The following is a 16,240-nucleotide window of genomic DNA, read 5'->3' as shown; positions in this document are numbered from 1 at the left end:
CGCCACACGTAGCTGTCACAGGTAGGTAGTAGTTCGGTCGGTCGGTCGTCGGCAAGCCGCAAAAAACTACAGACGACGTCGACAACAAGACCGAGCAGGAGGCAGATATATACCGAGCGCCAAAGAGACCGACCACACACACACACACACACACACACACACAAAACAACAAACACCACCCACCGGCCAAAGGGGCACCAAAAAAACCCACAAAGCCGAGCACCACACGTCGCGACCAGAGGCAACCCGCAACCGCAACGGCGCTTTCCGCACCGGGCCGGATGCACGTACGACAACACCGCTACCCGTACACAAGGCCTCCCATTGCACACAGCCGCTCTGTGTTCAACATCATCAATGGCGCGCCCGCGGCTCGTCGCGGTCGCAGCCATGACGCCGCCGCCACTTTTGCACCAACACATTCACGCACCGCAAAACAGCTCGCCGACCCACCGACACAGCACAGCCGACAAACAAAAACAACCGCGGCGGCGGCAACAAAACAAAACAAACACCTCGCACCAAGCGTCCGACAGAAAACAAACGGACAGGCACACAGGCCTCTGCTAACGACCACGACACAGCGGCACGCTGCCCCTTTCCCGCCACTCTCGATTCACAGCGCACGCGACCCCGTCGTCGACGACGACACGCGACGGGCTCGCTTCCCGCAACCTACACCTTTCCGCCACTACGCACGGCTCCACCCGACGCCCGTCGCAACGGCACTACTGCACGCACTATCACCCCCGCCGCCGCCGCCGCCGCCGCCGCCTCCTCCTCTCTCCCCCTTCCCGTACACAACAACACAGCCAAAAACACACTCACGACCCAAACATAACAACATGGCACGTGCATCGGCGCACACCCCCAACCAGTCACCGTCGACACAACCACACGCAAGGCACGGAAAAACCGGCGTCCTTCCACGTTGCCATCAAAGCAGCACAAACAACCACACAGGAGGAACCACCAACAACTGCCGGCCGGCCGGCAACCACCAAACGCACATTCCCGCTCGCCACCACACACCTCTCGGCAGCCGTTTCGCAAAGACATGACATGACATGACGCGACATCATCGCATCACGGGCGACGCACGCACACCGACCCACTTTCCCGCCCGTCTCTCTCTCTCTTTTTCTTCCGACGCCTTCGGCCGAGCACACACGTACGTGGCACAACGCCCAACACAGTCACACACAGTCGACAGGCGCACGCCCAGGCACGCAACGACGCAGCGCAGCAAAGGCGCCCGCGACACATACCTCCTCTCCCGTCTCGCCGCCGACCGCCAGCCAGCCACTCGCAATGTGCACTGGCCAACCGGACACACGTCCACCGCGCCGCCTCCGACCACCCGCCAGGGGGCGCTCACGTCCGCGACAACAGCGCGGCCCGCCGCCGGGCGGGCCCAGCCCGGCCCAGGCGGCGCGCGCTGCTCTGCACTCGGCGCGCCGCGCCACACATCCTGCTGCAGACCGGGCTCGTCTCTCTGTACGCGTCTGCGTCTGCCCGCATCTCATCTTCCTGCGCATCAACACAAACGAGGCCACGTGAGCAAACCCCCGTCACAACGCCACATCACGCACTGCCTTGTCGACCGCCTAAATAAATGCACTCACCCACCAGCCATCCGCTTCGTCCTCTTCTTGCTTACTCGTTGTTCGTCGTTGTTGCTGCTGCACCAGCACCAGCACCAGCACCGGCGGCGGCGGCGGCGGCGGCGGCGGCGGCGGCGGCGGCGGCGGCGGCGGCGGCGGCGGCGGCGGCAGCGGCAGCGGCAGCGCACACAGCCCCCAGCCGGCCGCATCCGAGGGGGCCCCGCCGCCAGCGTCGCCTCCTTGGGCACAGGTGCGGTGCTGTGGCCGCCCATCCAACCGCATTTGCTGGCCGTCCCAGCCGCCAGGCAGGCGTTCCCACTGCCGCGCACCGCCTCTGCTGCAGAAGACGAACAAACGAAACGTACAAACATACACGCACCCGAAGCGTGGCCACACACGGACGGGACCGACAGGCTCCAAGGCGACCAAACGATGGAAAAACAAACACAAAAACAAAAGACACGCGAGCGAGCGAGCAAGCACGCAGTCGCCTCGCCTCTGTCCTCCCGCCCCCGCCCTTCTCCCCACCACATGCCCACAAACACCACCGCCTGCCCGCATCTCCACATTCGCCCCCTCCATTTGTTCCCTTGCGTTCGTTCCTTCCTTCCTTCCATGTGTCTGCGTGCGCGGCGCCTCTCCAACATCCGCCGTCCGTCCGTCCCGTTTTCGCCGTACCACACGCCACCGTCGGCGCCGCCTCGCCTCCTCCCAGTCCACCACCGCCGCCGCCCCTGTCCGCCCCGCACACCACCATACACCGCTGCTTGTCCCGGCCGTTGCCACCAAAGGCGCCAGCCGCAAACCGCGCCAAACGCCGCAGCGCGCGTGCGTCCTTCCTTCTTGCTTGCTTCTCCGTGCCGACGCTGCCTCTATTCCCGCACCCATTCGGCCGACAAGCACTGGCGTCGACGACACAGCCGTTGGGCTCCGGCACTGCGCGTACCGGAGTTACACGCGCACCCCCCCTCGCGAACGCACGACTCATTCTCTTTGTTGTTTCTCCTCTTTCTTACGTCTTCGTTTCTTGTTTGTTTGTTTGTTTGTTTTTTTTTTTTTCCTCCCACCGCCGCATGTGACACAATGGCCTCCCTCCCCCTTTCGTTCGTTGTCGCCGCTTTGTTTCTCTTTCTCATTGGTGCACGTCCGACGCGCTCCATTTCCACCACACCACGGCCATCGGCCTCCTCAACGGGCAGGCGCAGTGTGCCATTCTCCGGCGCACAAGCACACCGCGCGGCTCGCTCTCCTCGCCCCCACGCCACGCCACGCCACGCAGCACAAATGATGCTGTCTCGCAACACGACACACGGTGCGCACACCCCCGACCACGCGGCTCTTAAAAGGCATGGCACCGGCGACATGCGCCGCCCCGGCCCGCATCCGTCGTCTCACGTTCACTGCCGGCCGCGTCTGAGGCTACAACCGCACCACAACAACGGTCCCCTCCCGGCAACACATTTGTTGCACAAACACAACCGCCGAGCGCAGCGCGAGCCACCCACACGCGCCCTCCCCGTCTTTAAAAGCCTCCGCGTCTCCTTTCTCCTTTCGCGCCCCTCCCATCTCCCGAATATGCCAGCAGCGGTGCCACTACCGCGAAACGGACACGCCTTCCGGGCCACATGCAAGGGCACGCCCACCACCAACTACTGCCATATTCGCGGACGCAGTTAGGCAACACGCAACGCACTCTCCACCTACTTTCTCTCTCTCGTCCATTCTCTTTAAAACACACGAACCAACCAACCACGGCTAACACACTTTTTCGCGACACCTTTGACTGCGTTATCTTGACCGTGACGGCAGCTATCGACCTTCCAATTCCCCACTAAACACACACACACCCCTACATACACACCCTTCGCTACACCGGACAACAACAGCGTACACAACAGGAGGGCACACGAAACGGCAGGCAAGGGCAACGCATTCTCATAGATTCCTCCTCCGAGCCATGTCGGCGAACGTTTCATCCGGGAAGGCAATGCAATTCAGCCGTCACCACGGCCGACACCTGCAGCCGCGCCGTAAACGCCTTTCAGTGCGGCTGCAATGCACGGGAACGTTCCGTTGCTATAGACAGCGCCTCTCCGTTTTTCCCTGCTTCGTTTTCCGGTGATTGCTTCTCCATTTTGTTTGTTTTATTACTTTCCGTTCCCCTCCTCCACCATTGTTTCCGTCCCCAACAGTTTTGCTCATTCCACACGTTCTGCCCAGACACGACACTCGACCGATCAAAGGTCAGCCTTTCGTCACCGTTCGCGGCGCCGACGGTGCCACAGTGCGACTGGTGTGAACACCGACACGTTGCCATGACGCCGGTGTACCGCGCCGATATTGACAGTTACTCAGAGCCGCCGGATCGGATCACATCACCGACACACCTGCCATTTCACACCGGGGGACACAGACCAACGAAACGCGTGTACGCCCATAACAACAAACAACGACCGTCGTCGTCTAGCCTCACGCTTACTGTACTCAACCGAACACACGTGCACCGTGAATGACGTGCGTGCGCACAACAGTCCAATCAATCATCAGTCAAACTGCAGAAACGGCTATCATCAAATCAAGGGCCAAATAGGTACACCACCGTGCGTGTCGCCTACCCCACCCGCCCGTACATTTCTTGGCGACTTCGTAATGGATGATAGTACGACACGTCCATTTAAAACGTCACCAACACACACACACCAACGCGCCGTACAGCAAAGGGAATAGTCGACGGCAACACAACATTTCACCCTCGCCATCATGTATGATGTGACAACAGACGGCCGTAACGGTGACATCCAACAATCAATCAATCGCGAGGACTTTCAATTGCAGTCACGTGACTAACCGGGCAGACGGAGACAAAGACATGAATCAGCGCCACAGACAGCACCAACACCTCCTATCGATCTATCTGTGTGTCGACAAACAACCACGCCAAGACTCGTGCACGCATTCCACGTCACACCGGCGGCAACCAAACCCTCGCGGCCGTACCCCAGTAACCACAACCACAACCACATTCGAGACCACACCACCACGGCACAGCAGCACCACCAGCTGCCTCGCAACCAACCAAACCGGGTAGCTATGCCGCCCCTCTCACTCACTCACTCACTCACACACACACAAACAATTCCGCTCTTCCCGCAAAGGCAATTTGGTGGCCCTGAAAAGGGCCGTTTTGCCGCTCTCGCAACGGAGGGAGCTTCCTTCCTTCCTTCCTTCCTTCCTTCCTTCCTTCCTTCCTTCCAAGAGCCGAAGTAACAACCTCCTCCTTACTTGGAGCTCGTGTACTTGGTCACCGCCTTCGTGCCCTCGCTCACGGCGTGCTTGGCCAGCTCGCCAGGCAGCAAGAGCCGCACAGCCGTCTGGATCTCGCGGGACGTGATGGTCGAGCGCTTGTTGTAGTGCGCCAGGCGAGACGCCTCGGCCGCAATGCGCTCGAAAATGTCGTTCACGAAGCTGTTCATGATGCTCATCGCCTTCGACGAGATGCCCGTGTCGGGGTGCACCTGCTTCAGCACCTTGTAGATGTAGATGGCATAGCTCTCCTTCCTCTTGCGCTTCTTCTTCTTGTCGCCCTTCGAAATGTTCTTCTGCGCCTTGCCGGCCTTCTTGGCGGCCTTCCCGCTAGTCTTGGGCGGCATCTCGAACGTACAACAACAGGCAGCAAGCGCTCCGCTCTAGTCAGCGTCTCCCCACACAGTGGCACCCGCCGCTACCACCACCACCACCACCACCGCAAACTTGACTGGACTTTCGTCCTTAAGTATTGAAGGATCGCTTTGGGCCTGCCTTCAGAATGAATATTAGGTACGAGATGGCGTTTTTATGTGATATGACGTTAGAAGTAGAAAGATGGAGTGATCAAAATTATCAGCAGAGACCCAACTGAGTTGATACCGTCAGTTGGGACGATACCGGCGCTGAAGTATCAGCGTCGGATGAGGGTAAGGGATGTCTCCAACAGCACGACAAAGAACTGTAAGGTGATCGTGAGGTGAGTTTTCGAGAAAGGTAAGGGTGTTCATGGCACGAAGTCGAATTTGTTGTATGAGCGGCGGAATGTGGAGAAGGCGGCGGATGTCGTGGTTGGAGACATAACGTGGAGCGTTTAGAATGATCCTGAGTGATTTACTTTGTACCACCTGGGCCTGGAGAACGTGGGTGTCAGCTGCTAGGCCCCACAGTTCACAGCCATATAGCAGGAGTGACAGGACGCAGGACGTCCAGATGAGCAGCTTGGATTGTGTCGAAAGGCCGGGGCCCTTCAATAACGGGAAGAGTCTGTGTATCATCCCGTATGCCTTATGACACACTCCTTCAACATGGGGTTTCCATGTGAGGCGGGTGTCAAAGGTCAGGCCAAGATATGTAACAGTGTTGGACCATGGAATGTGTCGTCCCTCCAGTTCCACTAGGCGGGCTGGCGGAGTCCGTTTGTGTGTGAAAAGAATGGCCTGTGTCTTGTCTGCATTGATTTTTATCTTCCATTTGTTGCTCCATTGTGTGATCTGTTCAAGGTGGCGTGTGAGGTTGAGAGCTATAAACTGTAGGTTTCGGTGTGAGGTGAAGACAGCAGTGTCATCCGCATACAGGGCCAGATGGTTGGAGACACGGGATGGGATGTCATTAGTGTATATGGCGTACAAAAGCGGTGAGAGGAGAGACCCCTGGGGCACACCAGCTTCCACAGCCCGGATTGAACTTTGGCTTCGGCCTTGTATAACATAAAATGAACGCCCTGTTAAGAAGCGTCGGAGCATTTGTATGATGTGGAGAGGGCAGCCATAATCGGCAAGCTTATATAGTAAACCCTCGTGCCATACCCGGTCAAAGGCCTTTTCAATGTCCAGTAAAATCATGCCAGTACTTTGACGCTCCAGCTGCGCCCTGCGGATAGTGTCGTGGAGGCGGATCAGCTGGTGGACCGTGCCATGACCAGCCCGAAACCCAAACTGTTGGGGAATGATGATGGAATGGGCGTCGAGGAAGGATTGAAGGTGGGAAAGGATAATACGTTCTAGAATCTTGCCGAGGAAGTTGAGGAGGGAAATGGGACGGTAGTTCTGTGGGAAGAGTGGATCCTTCCGGGGTTTCGGGAGGGCGATGACACGGGCCAGCTTCCAAACCGGAGGGAAGTAATTGTAGGAAAGGCAGCTGTTGTAGAGGTTGACCAGGTAGGTAAGGGCAGCTGGAGAGAGGTGGTGAAGAAGGGCCGGCCGGATACCGTCAGGACCTGGGGCCTTACGGGATGGGATGCTGCTGATGTACTTCGCCACCACTGGCAGAGTGACCGGTGGAAAGGTAGTGTCGGTACGACGGCGAAGGAGCTGACGGACCCGACGGTGGACACGGGTCTCGTGGGCGTCAGCCTCGTCGTCGTCAACTTCATTGAGGCAAAATTGCCGCTCAAGGCTGTGTGCGAGGGCCTCTGCCTTGTCCTGAGGCGAGTATACCAGGCCTTGGGGACCATGGAGTGGCTGAGAAGGAGGGGGAGTGGTTGTGGTCTCCTTGACTATACGCCACAGACGTTCAGGACGGTCAGCGGCCTCGCGAAGGCGTTGGTTCCATGTCTGATCATGGACCTCTTGTAGACGTACACGTAGCTCTTGAGCTAAGGACTGCCAGATTCGCTTGTCGATTGGATCTCGGAAGCGTTGCCACCGGCGACGAAATCGACGTTTGGTGCGAATTAGTTCCTGGACGTCTGGTGGAAGATCCAGGCGACGAGGTGGCTGGAGGACTCGTCGGGAAGAGGTGCGGTAGCATTCGGTGAGGATTTTTGCAAATCGGTCTGCCGACGGATCGATGTGGCTGCGGCGAGTAATGGGTGGCAGTTCAAGGACGTGTATGTCTACAAGTTGTTGGTAGCGCTCCCAGTCTGTGTTGGTCACATAAGCTGGACGGAGCTGGTCCTGAGGGCGGGCGTCTAGGAATTCCAGGATCACCGGGTTGTGGTCGGAATCAAGTTCCGAGACCACAGAAATCCGGTGGACCCATGGGATATTCCGAGCCAAGAATATATCTAGGATGTCTGGACGGTAAAGACCTGTTTTGTGAAAGTGCGTGGGAGCGTCTGGAGGAACGACACGGATGTTAGCATTGAGTTCCAGATAATGGAACAGCCGACGTCCATTTGCGTTGGTGGAACGGCATCCCCACGTCCCATGCTTGGAGTTGAAATCCCCTCCCACCAGGACCTTAGGGCCCAGGTGGAGGAGGATATCCAAGTCAGCCGGGAGTATTGTGCGAGCGGGGGAGTTGTAAGCTGCGGCAAGAGTCAAAGGTTGTCCGTAAATCTGTATATCTATGGCTGTGGCCTCCAGGTGGTCTAGGCGCGGTAATTGTCGAAGTCGGTGCGTAAGGCACTGTTTGACTAGGACAAGAGTACCGCCATGCGGTCGATCCGCACGGTCGGATCGGTGTACATAATAGTTGGGAATGGTAAATTGTTGGTGTGGCTTTAAGTGTGTTTCGGAAATAAGGGCTATGTCGATCCCCCTATCATCGAGAAAGCCCTCGAGAGAATGTCGTTGGCGAAGAACACCATCGGCGTTCCAACTTACTATACGGAAAGGGCGACTTTGATTAGGGTCCATCGGAGAAGTAAGAAATGAAGCCTGACAGAATTATCATTAATTTACTGAATGGATCAGAAGCTGAATTGAGTTGTTGGATTGTGGAACGGAATGTGGAAATGATTTTCTGGATGTTGAACTGCTGCAACAAGGCAGCAAGATCAGCAAGATGGTTTGAAAAGGGAAAGGATGAGGTAGGGGGCGGGGGTGTAGAAGGCTCTGTGGATGGGTTTGTTGTTCCCCATGCAGAGCGGGAAGCTGTATCCGGGCGTGCAGCTGGACGACGCGGAGGCAAGGGCCCCGGGCCGGCAGCAGAGGAAGTAGGTGAAGGAGGAGCACGACGTGCTCGCAGGCGTGGAAAATTGGTAGTGTCAGATGGTGGAGCAGCTGGCGTGGAAGGCGCCGAGGCTGCCGGAGTGGAAGAACTACGAGAGTTCGCCAGTGCTTTTTGATAGGCAGAGCATTTACGATAATTGGCTGGGTGAGCCTGACCGCAATTACAGCATTTTGGCGGTTCATTAGGCTTTTTTTGGCATAGTCGGGTGAGATGGTCACCGGCACACTTGACGCAACGCGGCAGACGGCCGCAGTTGCGGGAGCCGTGACCAAAACGCTGGCAATTAAAGCATTGTGTCAAGCCTGATTCATTTCGGTAGGATTCTACATCTACTTTCATGTGGAGTAGGAATTTCACTTTGTAGACGTCATAAACGTTCGGTGTACACTGAAGTACAGCGACGAATAGAGGCCACTTAATGTCTGTTAGTTTGCCCTGTGCGTCTGGTATTTGCTGGTGCATAACAGTGACAGACTGCACAGTGAAGCCCAGCTCCTCCAGCGCCTCCTTAACGTCGGCGGGAGGGGTGGTGGGCTCAAGGTGCCTGACGACGACCTTCAAAATTTTGAGAGGGTCGAGATCATAAGTGTGATATTGAATGGCACGAGTCTTGAGGTAATCGATCATGTATCGGTAGTCTGTTGGATTTTCAAATTCATACCGGATGCTTCCTTTTTTATATTGGCATGAAAAGGAACCCTTCAGGTGCCCCTTCAGTTCCCTGACTCGATCAAGGTAGTTGATGGTGTCGTGAACTATGATGGGTGGCACCTTGGGGGCCTTGACAGGAGTAGGAGCCGGCAGATTATCTGGAGAGTCTTGGTAATCTGGTGTGACATCAGATAAACCTTCATATCTGTTCGATGTCGGAACCGTCACCTCGTATGCGTTCGCCATGTCGACCAGACTGGAGTCGGTCGCCGCATTGGAAGCGGAGGCGTCCTGAGGCGGAGCAGGGTCCCGACGGTCAGTTGATTGTTTTTTCCTGTCAGGTGCTCTGGATTCTGTTGATTCAGAATCGGTATGCGAAGGGGGATGTGCATGCTTACGGGAAGCATGCGAGTATGGAGCATCCCGCGCCTTCGTTGTTGACTTCGTCGATTTTCGACGGGTAACAGGCGGCGCAGCGTCAGCGGAGCCGGGTGTAGGGGCGGCCAGGACGGCGTCGTTGTCACCGTTAGGTATCCCGCCGGAGCCTGGCCCCACGCTACTCGGCCCTGGGCCGGAGGAACCCAGCTCAACGCTGTCAAGCTGCGTCTGATCGGTCGCCTGATTGACATGATCTTGAGAACACTGAATCGTTGGATCTGACATCCGACGGTGTACTGATCGAGAGGATGGAAGACATGACTCTGACGAGTATGTCAGCAATTTAGCGCACGACATGATATTCTTGCCGGACGAGGGATACAAATCTCGAGAACCGGCCGAAGAAGTGGCCATCGTGGCCTTTGACTCCGCCGCGAACGACGAAATCAACGCGCGCGACGACCGACAGCAACGCTGAAAATAACCGCCCCGACTAAAAGACGACGCGGAACAACGCAGAAAAAGAACGTTCGACTAGCGCCGAAAGAAAAGAAATGCGCGGAAAACACACTACACTATCACGTAACACAGCAAGCGCTCCGCTCTAGTCAGCGTCTCCCCACACAGTGGCACCCGCCGCTACCGCAACACCGCACCTTTACCAGCTCGCCCTGTTGCGGCCGCCGACCAATGGGGCGCGCGCGCAACCGGCCGCCGCACCCGAGCCCATAAAGGGACCCCCACCCCGCCGCCGCCGGCACACGCACGCACTCCGCTGCTCGACTCGCTGCGGCTCGCACCGTTACGGTTACGTGTTTAGCGCTTACGCCACTAGCCAAACGCCATGTCCGGACGCGGAAAGGGAGGCAAAGTCAAGGGCAAGTCAAAGTCCCGCTCAAGCAGGGCTGGGCTCCAGTTCCCGGTCGGCAGAATCCACCGCCTCCTGCGCAAGGGAAACTACGCCGAGCGCGTCGGCGCCGGGGCGCCCGTCTACCTCGCCGCCGTCATGGAGTACCTCGCGGCTGAGGTGCTCGAGCTGGCCGGAAACGCGGCCCGCGACAACAAGAAGACGCGCATCATCCCGCGCCACCTGCAGCTCGCCATCCGCAACGACGAGGAGCTCAACAAGCTCTTGTCGGGCGTCACCATCGCACAGGGTGGTGTCCTGCCCAACATCCAGGCCGTCCTGCTGCCAAAGAAGACCGAGAAGAAGGCCTAAACAGGGACCGCGGCGCTGCGCTTGCGTGCTCCCTGCACGCAAACGCAAACGCGCCTTTGCCTTGCCGGCTCGCCTCACAACAATCGGCCCTTTTCAGGGCCACCACACAAACCTACGTCCAAAGCAAAGTTTCCGTCGTCCTCGCCGCACTTTACAACAACGTCCACAGCGCCGGCGCACGTCCGCCATCTTGTCCACAGCCCGTGTGGCCGAACACACACACATTTTTTCTGCACCCCTCCACGCACGCACAGTCGCGTTCCAAACAACGACAACGACATCAATACACCAATAATGTGATGTGATCATTGTTAATATGTTCATAATTAAAAGAGCGCGTAACGGCCCGACGACGGACGACACGCGGGCCGCCGCGCGCGCTCTCCAAACACACAGGCACAGGACAAACCAAACCAAACCAAACAGCTGATCCGATCGATGATCCGGCCCGCGCCACAAACAAACCACGCACACACCGGACTCAGCCGCGCCCTCCCGCATCCATCATCACACACGTCACGTCGAAACTCCAAACGGAACGCACGCACGCAAAGCAACAGAGGCGCACAACAACAACAACAACAACAACAAACACACACACACAGAGGCAGGCAGGCAACACAGACCCTTTCGCACTTTTCAATTTCCGAACAGTGTGGTGGCCCTGAAAAGGGCCGTTTTTCGTCTCTCCCACCAAGCACGGGCAACGGCACGGCCGCGGGAAGGCCACAGCACAGCACACCGGCTGCCTGCCTAACCGCCGAAACCGTACAGGGTGCGCCCCTGCCTCTTCAGGGCGTACACCACGTCCATGGCCGTCACAGTCTTGCGCTTGGCGTGCTCAGTGTACGTCACCGCGTCGCGGATCACGTTCTCCAGGAACACCTTCAGCACTCCGCGGGTCTCCTCGTAGATCAGACCAGAGATGCGCTTCACGCCGCCCCTGCGAGCCAGGCGGCGGATGGCGGGCTTCGTGATGCCCTGGATGTTGTCGCGCAACACCTTGCGGTGCCGCTTGGCGCCACCCTTGCCCAGCCCCTTTCCTCCCTTGCCGCGGCCTGTCATTCTTCCTCCTCCTCAAGCAACAAAAAAAGCACAAGCGGCAGCTCCTCACCCGGCGCTAGCGAGTCGGCTACGGTGCGCCGTGACGCTAGAGCATCTTCTTCAGGGTGTGCGGTCTTCACCCTGGTTGGTCGGAGTATTTGCAGGCTTTCCCTGCATTGCCTCCAGAGCATCTCTTTGACGAGTAGTTTTCTTGGTTCTTCTGTTTTTTTGTTGGTGTCTTCTCTTTGGCCCTATTCAGGTTTGGTTGTCTTCAGTGTGCCCGCATGTGCGGACAACGGTGCTGGCCCGTGGCGGGCCGACTGCAGTCCTCCCGGCGCGGACGGCGCAGGGAGCGCCTCACTGCGGCTGCTGCTTGGCGGCCGCTAGTGTGGCCGTCATCAATGTCTCTGCAACTCGCTGCAGTGTCTCGGCAAGGTTTGCAACCTTGTCGATTGCCGCAGACAGTGCAGAGACAGCTGCGACCAGGATGTCTTCGTTCGCTGCAGTTGCAGCGTCTCGCCTTGGCGCAGCAATCGGACGGGCGGAGGCAGTCATGTTTCCACTCTTGCCTCCGCACGATGTTGTGGCGTCTTCTTCTTTCCGCATTTTCCCCTTGGGGGGGAGAACACGCTCGGCCTCGGGTGTGCCCTCTCGGGCACGTTTACTGGCGCGGATGCGCCTTCTTCTGCTCCCCACATTGGTGGGGTGGTTGTCAGCGCCTGCGGCTGTCCTTTGGGTAGTCGCTGTTGCCTGCCGCCTCGCCGGTTTTGCGCCTGGGCGCGGACGGCCGTGGGAGCGGCCGGCAGACTTCTGTGCTGGCTTCCCGCGCTGGCGAGCAACCGCGGCTATGAACACTTCACAGCCGCGATAACTCGCCACGTGCGGGCCGCCGCAGTTTGCACACTTTGGTGTGTGCGTCCTAGGTAGCGGGCAGAGCCCACTTGCGTGGGGGCCTGCGCACTTCACGCATGCCTCGGGAAAGGCACAGTGGCGAGCCACGTGTCCCATTCCCTGGCAGCGGAAGCACTGCACGAGCCCCCTCTTCTGCTTGAGGCCTTCTGCGGTGACCGACGTGTTGGCCACCTTCTTCAGCTCGAAGAGCCGCCTGTTCTCCGGTGTGTCTGTGGCAATCACCAGCAGGGAAGGCGACTCTTTATGGCTGACGTGGGACTTGACCCGCGTCACATTCCTGACGTGGAAATCGAGGTCCGCCAGCTCTTCTTTTAGCAGGTCTGGTTCAGCCGCCAAGGGAAAGCCCTTGACGACTACCTTAAGTAGCCTCTCGGGGACGGCGGCGTGCGTGTACCAGTGCAGGCCCTGGTTCGACGCCTCCGACGTCACCTTCACGTAGTCCTGCGTGTTGCTGACTTGCAGCCGCACAAGGTTTCCATGGGCAGCCCGCAGTGTGAAGTCTGCAGTCGTCCACTGCCTTACGAGCTGCAGGAAACGCTTGTAGTCTTTGGCCACCTCAAAGACTATCGGCGGCGGCCGTCGATGAGATAGCCCGGTGGTGGGGGCCATCTCTACATCGTCATCAGAGCAGCCATCCTGTGCAGCGGTCGTGGGTGCCGTCTGCGAGGTCATTGGCTGCTCCGGCCTCTCGTCGTCTGCAAGCGCGCCGAAGCGGTTTGCAGTCGATGTGGGCGGCGGGGAAGGCGTCGCCCTGGGTCTGGCCGCCCGTCGGGACGAAACGGTCGTCCAGGTGGCGCCTGCCTCGCTGTCGTCTCGGATGGCACGTCTTCTGCCTCCCGTGGTAGAGACAGTAGGCTGCCTCTTCTTCTTAGCTGCTTTTCTGGCGCCTGGTTGAGCAGCGGACATCGGCCGTTTGCGCCGCCCGCCATCTGGTAGATGCGGTGCGCTGGCAGCCGTCCATTGCCCGTCCTTCGTGGGCAGGAAATCTGCCAGGTTGACGATGACATCATCATCTTCTCCTGACTCGAGGTCCGGGTTCGGAGGCCGAGTCGTCGTAGACGGCGGGTCAGACGGGGCCGCCGGGGGAGCACGCTCCTCCGGACGGCGGTCTGCCACGCCAACATCTCCAGTCGTCGTATGTGGGGGGCCGGATGGGGCCGTCGACCGAGCGGGCTCGGCCGAACGGCGATCCGCCACACCCATAGCTCTACTCAGCGATCCTCGGAACTCCGGGCGTGCCCACGACATCTCTGCACGCTGCCGGAGCGACGACTGGTGCGCCGTGAGCGCGCGCCGCCCCCCTATATAGACTCTGGCCCGCCCTCCCCCCACCACGCGCACCGAGGGCATATAAGCGCAGCACGGGCCCGCGCGGGCCCGTTGTCAAGGCAGCACCGGACGCTTCGCTACCGCACGCACCGCTAACCGCTATGGCCCGCACAAAGCAAACGGCCCGCAAGTCCACCGGCGGAAAGGCGCCGCGCAAACAGCTCGCCACCAAGGCGGCGAGGAAGAGCGCGCCCGCCACCGGCGGCGTCAAGAAGCCCCACCGCTACAGGCCGGGCACCGTCGCCCTGCGAGAAATCAGGCGCTACCAGAAGAGCACAGAGCTGCTCATCCGCAAGCTGCCGTTCCAGCGCCTAGTGCGCGAGATCGCCCAGGACTTCAAGACCGACCTGCGCTTCCAGAGCTCCGCAGTCATGGCCCTGCAGGAGGCCAGCGAGGCCTACCTCGTCGGCCTCTTCGAAGACACCAACCTGTGCGCAATCCACGCCAAGCGCGTCACCATCATGCCCAAGGACATCCAGCTCGCGCGCCGCATCCGCGGCGAGCGCGCCTAAACCGCTTAGCCGCGGCACGGCACCGCACGCGCGCAACACAAAAAAAACGGCCCTTTTCAGGGCCACTAACATCTCTCCGTCGCGAGCAAAACTTTTGTCGGTCTTGCCGCCCAGCCTCTCTCTCTAGCCCCGTTAAAACAACCACCACAATTCCCCACCCTCCCTCCCGTACACAGCCGCTCTCGCCAACAATCACAATCGACGTCATCCCACCCCACCCCTTCAAATACACACAAACAAACAGCCGGACGACGTCACCACGGGTGGCTGGCCGCCGCCGTCTCCGAGGCGCCACCGCGCCTTCCCAATTCCCGCCGGCCACTTCCACGTCTCAACGTCCCCGTCCCCCTTTCACACAGAGAGGACACACACATAACAAACAAGACGCGCCATCCGCAAAGCAAGCAAACAAACAGAGTCTCCAGAAACATGAGAAACCAACCGTCGGCCGCCGCACAAAATACAAAACACAAAACAAAACGGCCACAACCGCTCCGCTACCGCGCGCCGCCGCCTACCGCCACCGGCCCCACAATCCAACCACCACGGCACGCACACAGTACCCACAAGGGTCATACAGAAACGCCACACAAACACCAACCAACCCCACACACACACACACACACACACACACACACCCCGGCGCATGCACGCACGGCCACCCAAACAAGACAACACAACGCGCCAAGCACGACAATCAACGCCTTCCCGACGTCCTCTGATGGCCCTGAGAAGGGCCGTTTTGGGCCGCGCGCAGCCGTGCCATCGCGCGCCACTAGACGACGCGGGGGAGGGGGGTGGGGGACGACGGGGTCAAGCGCCAGCCCTTCCCTTCCTTCCCCTTTCCTTTCTTTACTTTAACTTCACTTCTTCTTCTTGGGCGAAGCCTTCGCCTTAGACGGCGTCGTCGCCTTCTTCGGGCGCGGCGCCTTCGGCTTCTTCGTCGGAACCTTCGCGGCCTTCTTCGCCTTCGACGGCGACTTGGCCTTGGCCGGCTTGGCCGCAGCCGCCTTCTTCGCACCCGCGGGAGCCGCCGACGCCGCAGACGCCTTCTTGGCGGCGCCCGCCTTCCGACCGGTCGCCGCCTTCACGCCACCAGCCTTCTTTGCGCCGGCCGCACGGGCGCCCTTCTTCTCCTTGCTGGCCGGAGCGGCGCGCTTCTTCTTCGCACCGCCGGCACGGGCCTTGCCGCCCTCGGCCGCCCCGCCGCCGGCGCCGGCAAGCTTGAAAGAGCCGGACGCGCCCTTCCCCTTCGTCTGCACCAGCTCGCCAGCCACGACGGCCGACTTGAGGTACTTCTTGATAAAGGGCGCCAGCTTCTCCGCGTCCAGCTTGTAGTGCGCGGCAATGTACTTCTTGATCGCCTGCAGCGACGAGCCGCCGCGCTCCTTCAGACTCTTGATGGCGGCCGTCACCATCTCAGAGGTGCGCGGGTGCGCAGGCTTGGCGCGCGGCTTCTTCGCAGACGCCGCAGACTTGGCCTTCTTCGTCGTGCCGGTGGCGGCGGGTGCCGCAGCAGTCTCGTTCGTAGCCGCCTGATCTGCCATTATTTCGACGACGCGCGTACACACACGAGAGCGAGAGCGAGAGCGGCAGGCGGCAAGCACGGCGGCAGAGAATAGCCGCCGCGCCGCCAGGCCCAGCCAGTGTCGCGGGCGGGCGCGGACGGC

At 59.6% G+C, this 16,240-nt stretch overlaps 1 protein-coding gene across 1 annotated transcript; it reads left to right on the top strand.

The window, feature by feature from the left end:
- The first annotated feature begins 281 nt into the window (after positions 1-281).
- LOC126232532 (uncharacterized) lies at positions 282-1,061 on the top strand. Its single transcript, XM_049942776.1, has one exon. It carries the CDS (start codon positions 282-284, stop codon positions 1,059-1,061), a length of 780 nt encoding a protein of 259 aa, XP_049798733.1.
- The last annotated feature ends 15,179 nt before the right edge of the window (positions 1,062-16,240 follow it).

Source organism: Schistocerca nitens, unplaced genomic scaffold, assembly GCF_023898315.1.
Source record: "Schistocerca nitens isolate TAMUIC-IGC-003100 unplaced genomic scaffold, iqSchNite1.1 HiC_scaffold_519, whole genome shotgun sequence".
Classification (NCBI taxonomy): domain Eukaryota; kingdom Metazoa; phylum Arthropoda; class Insecta; order Orthoptera; family Acrididae; genus Schistocerca; species Schistocerca nitens.
This window is presented reverse-complemented; position numbering and strand designations above follow the sequence as displayed.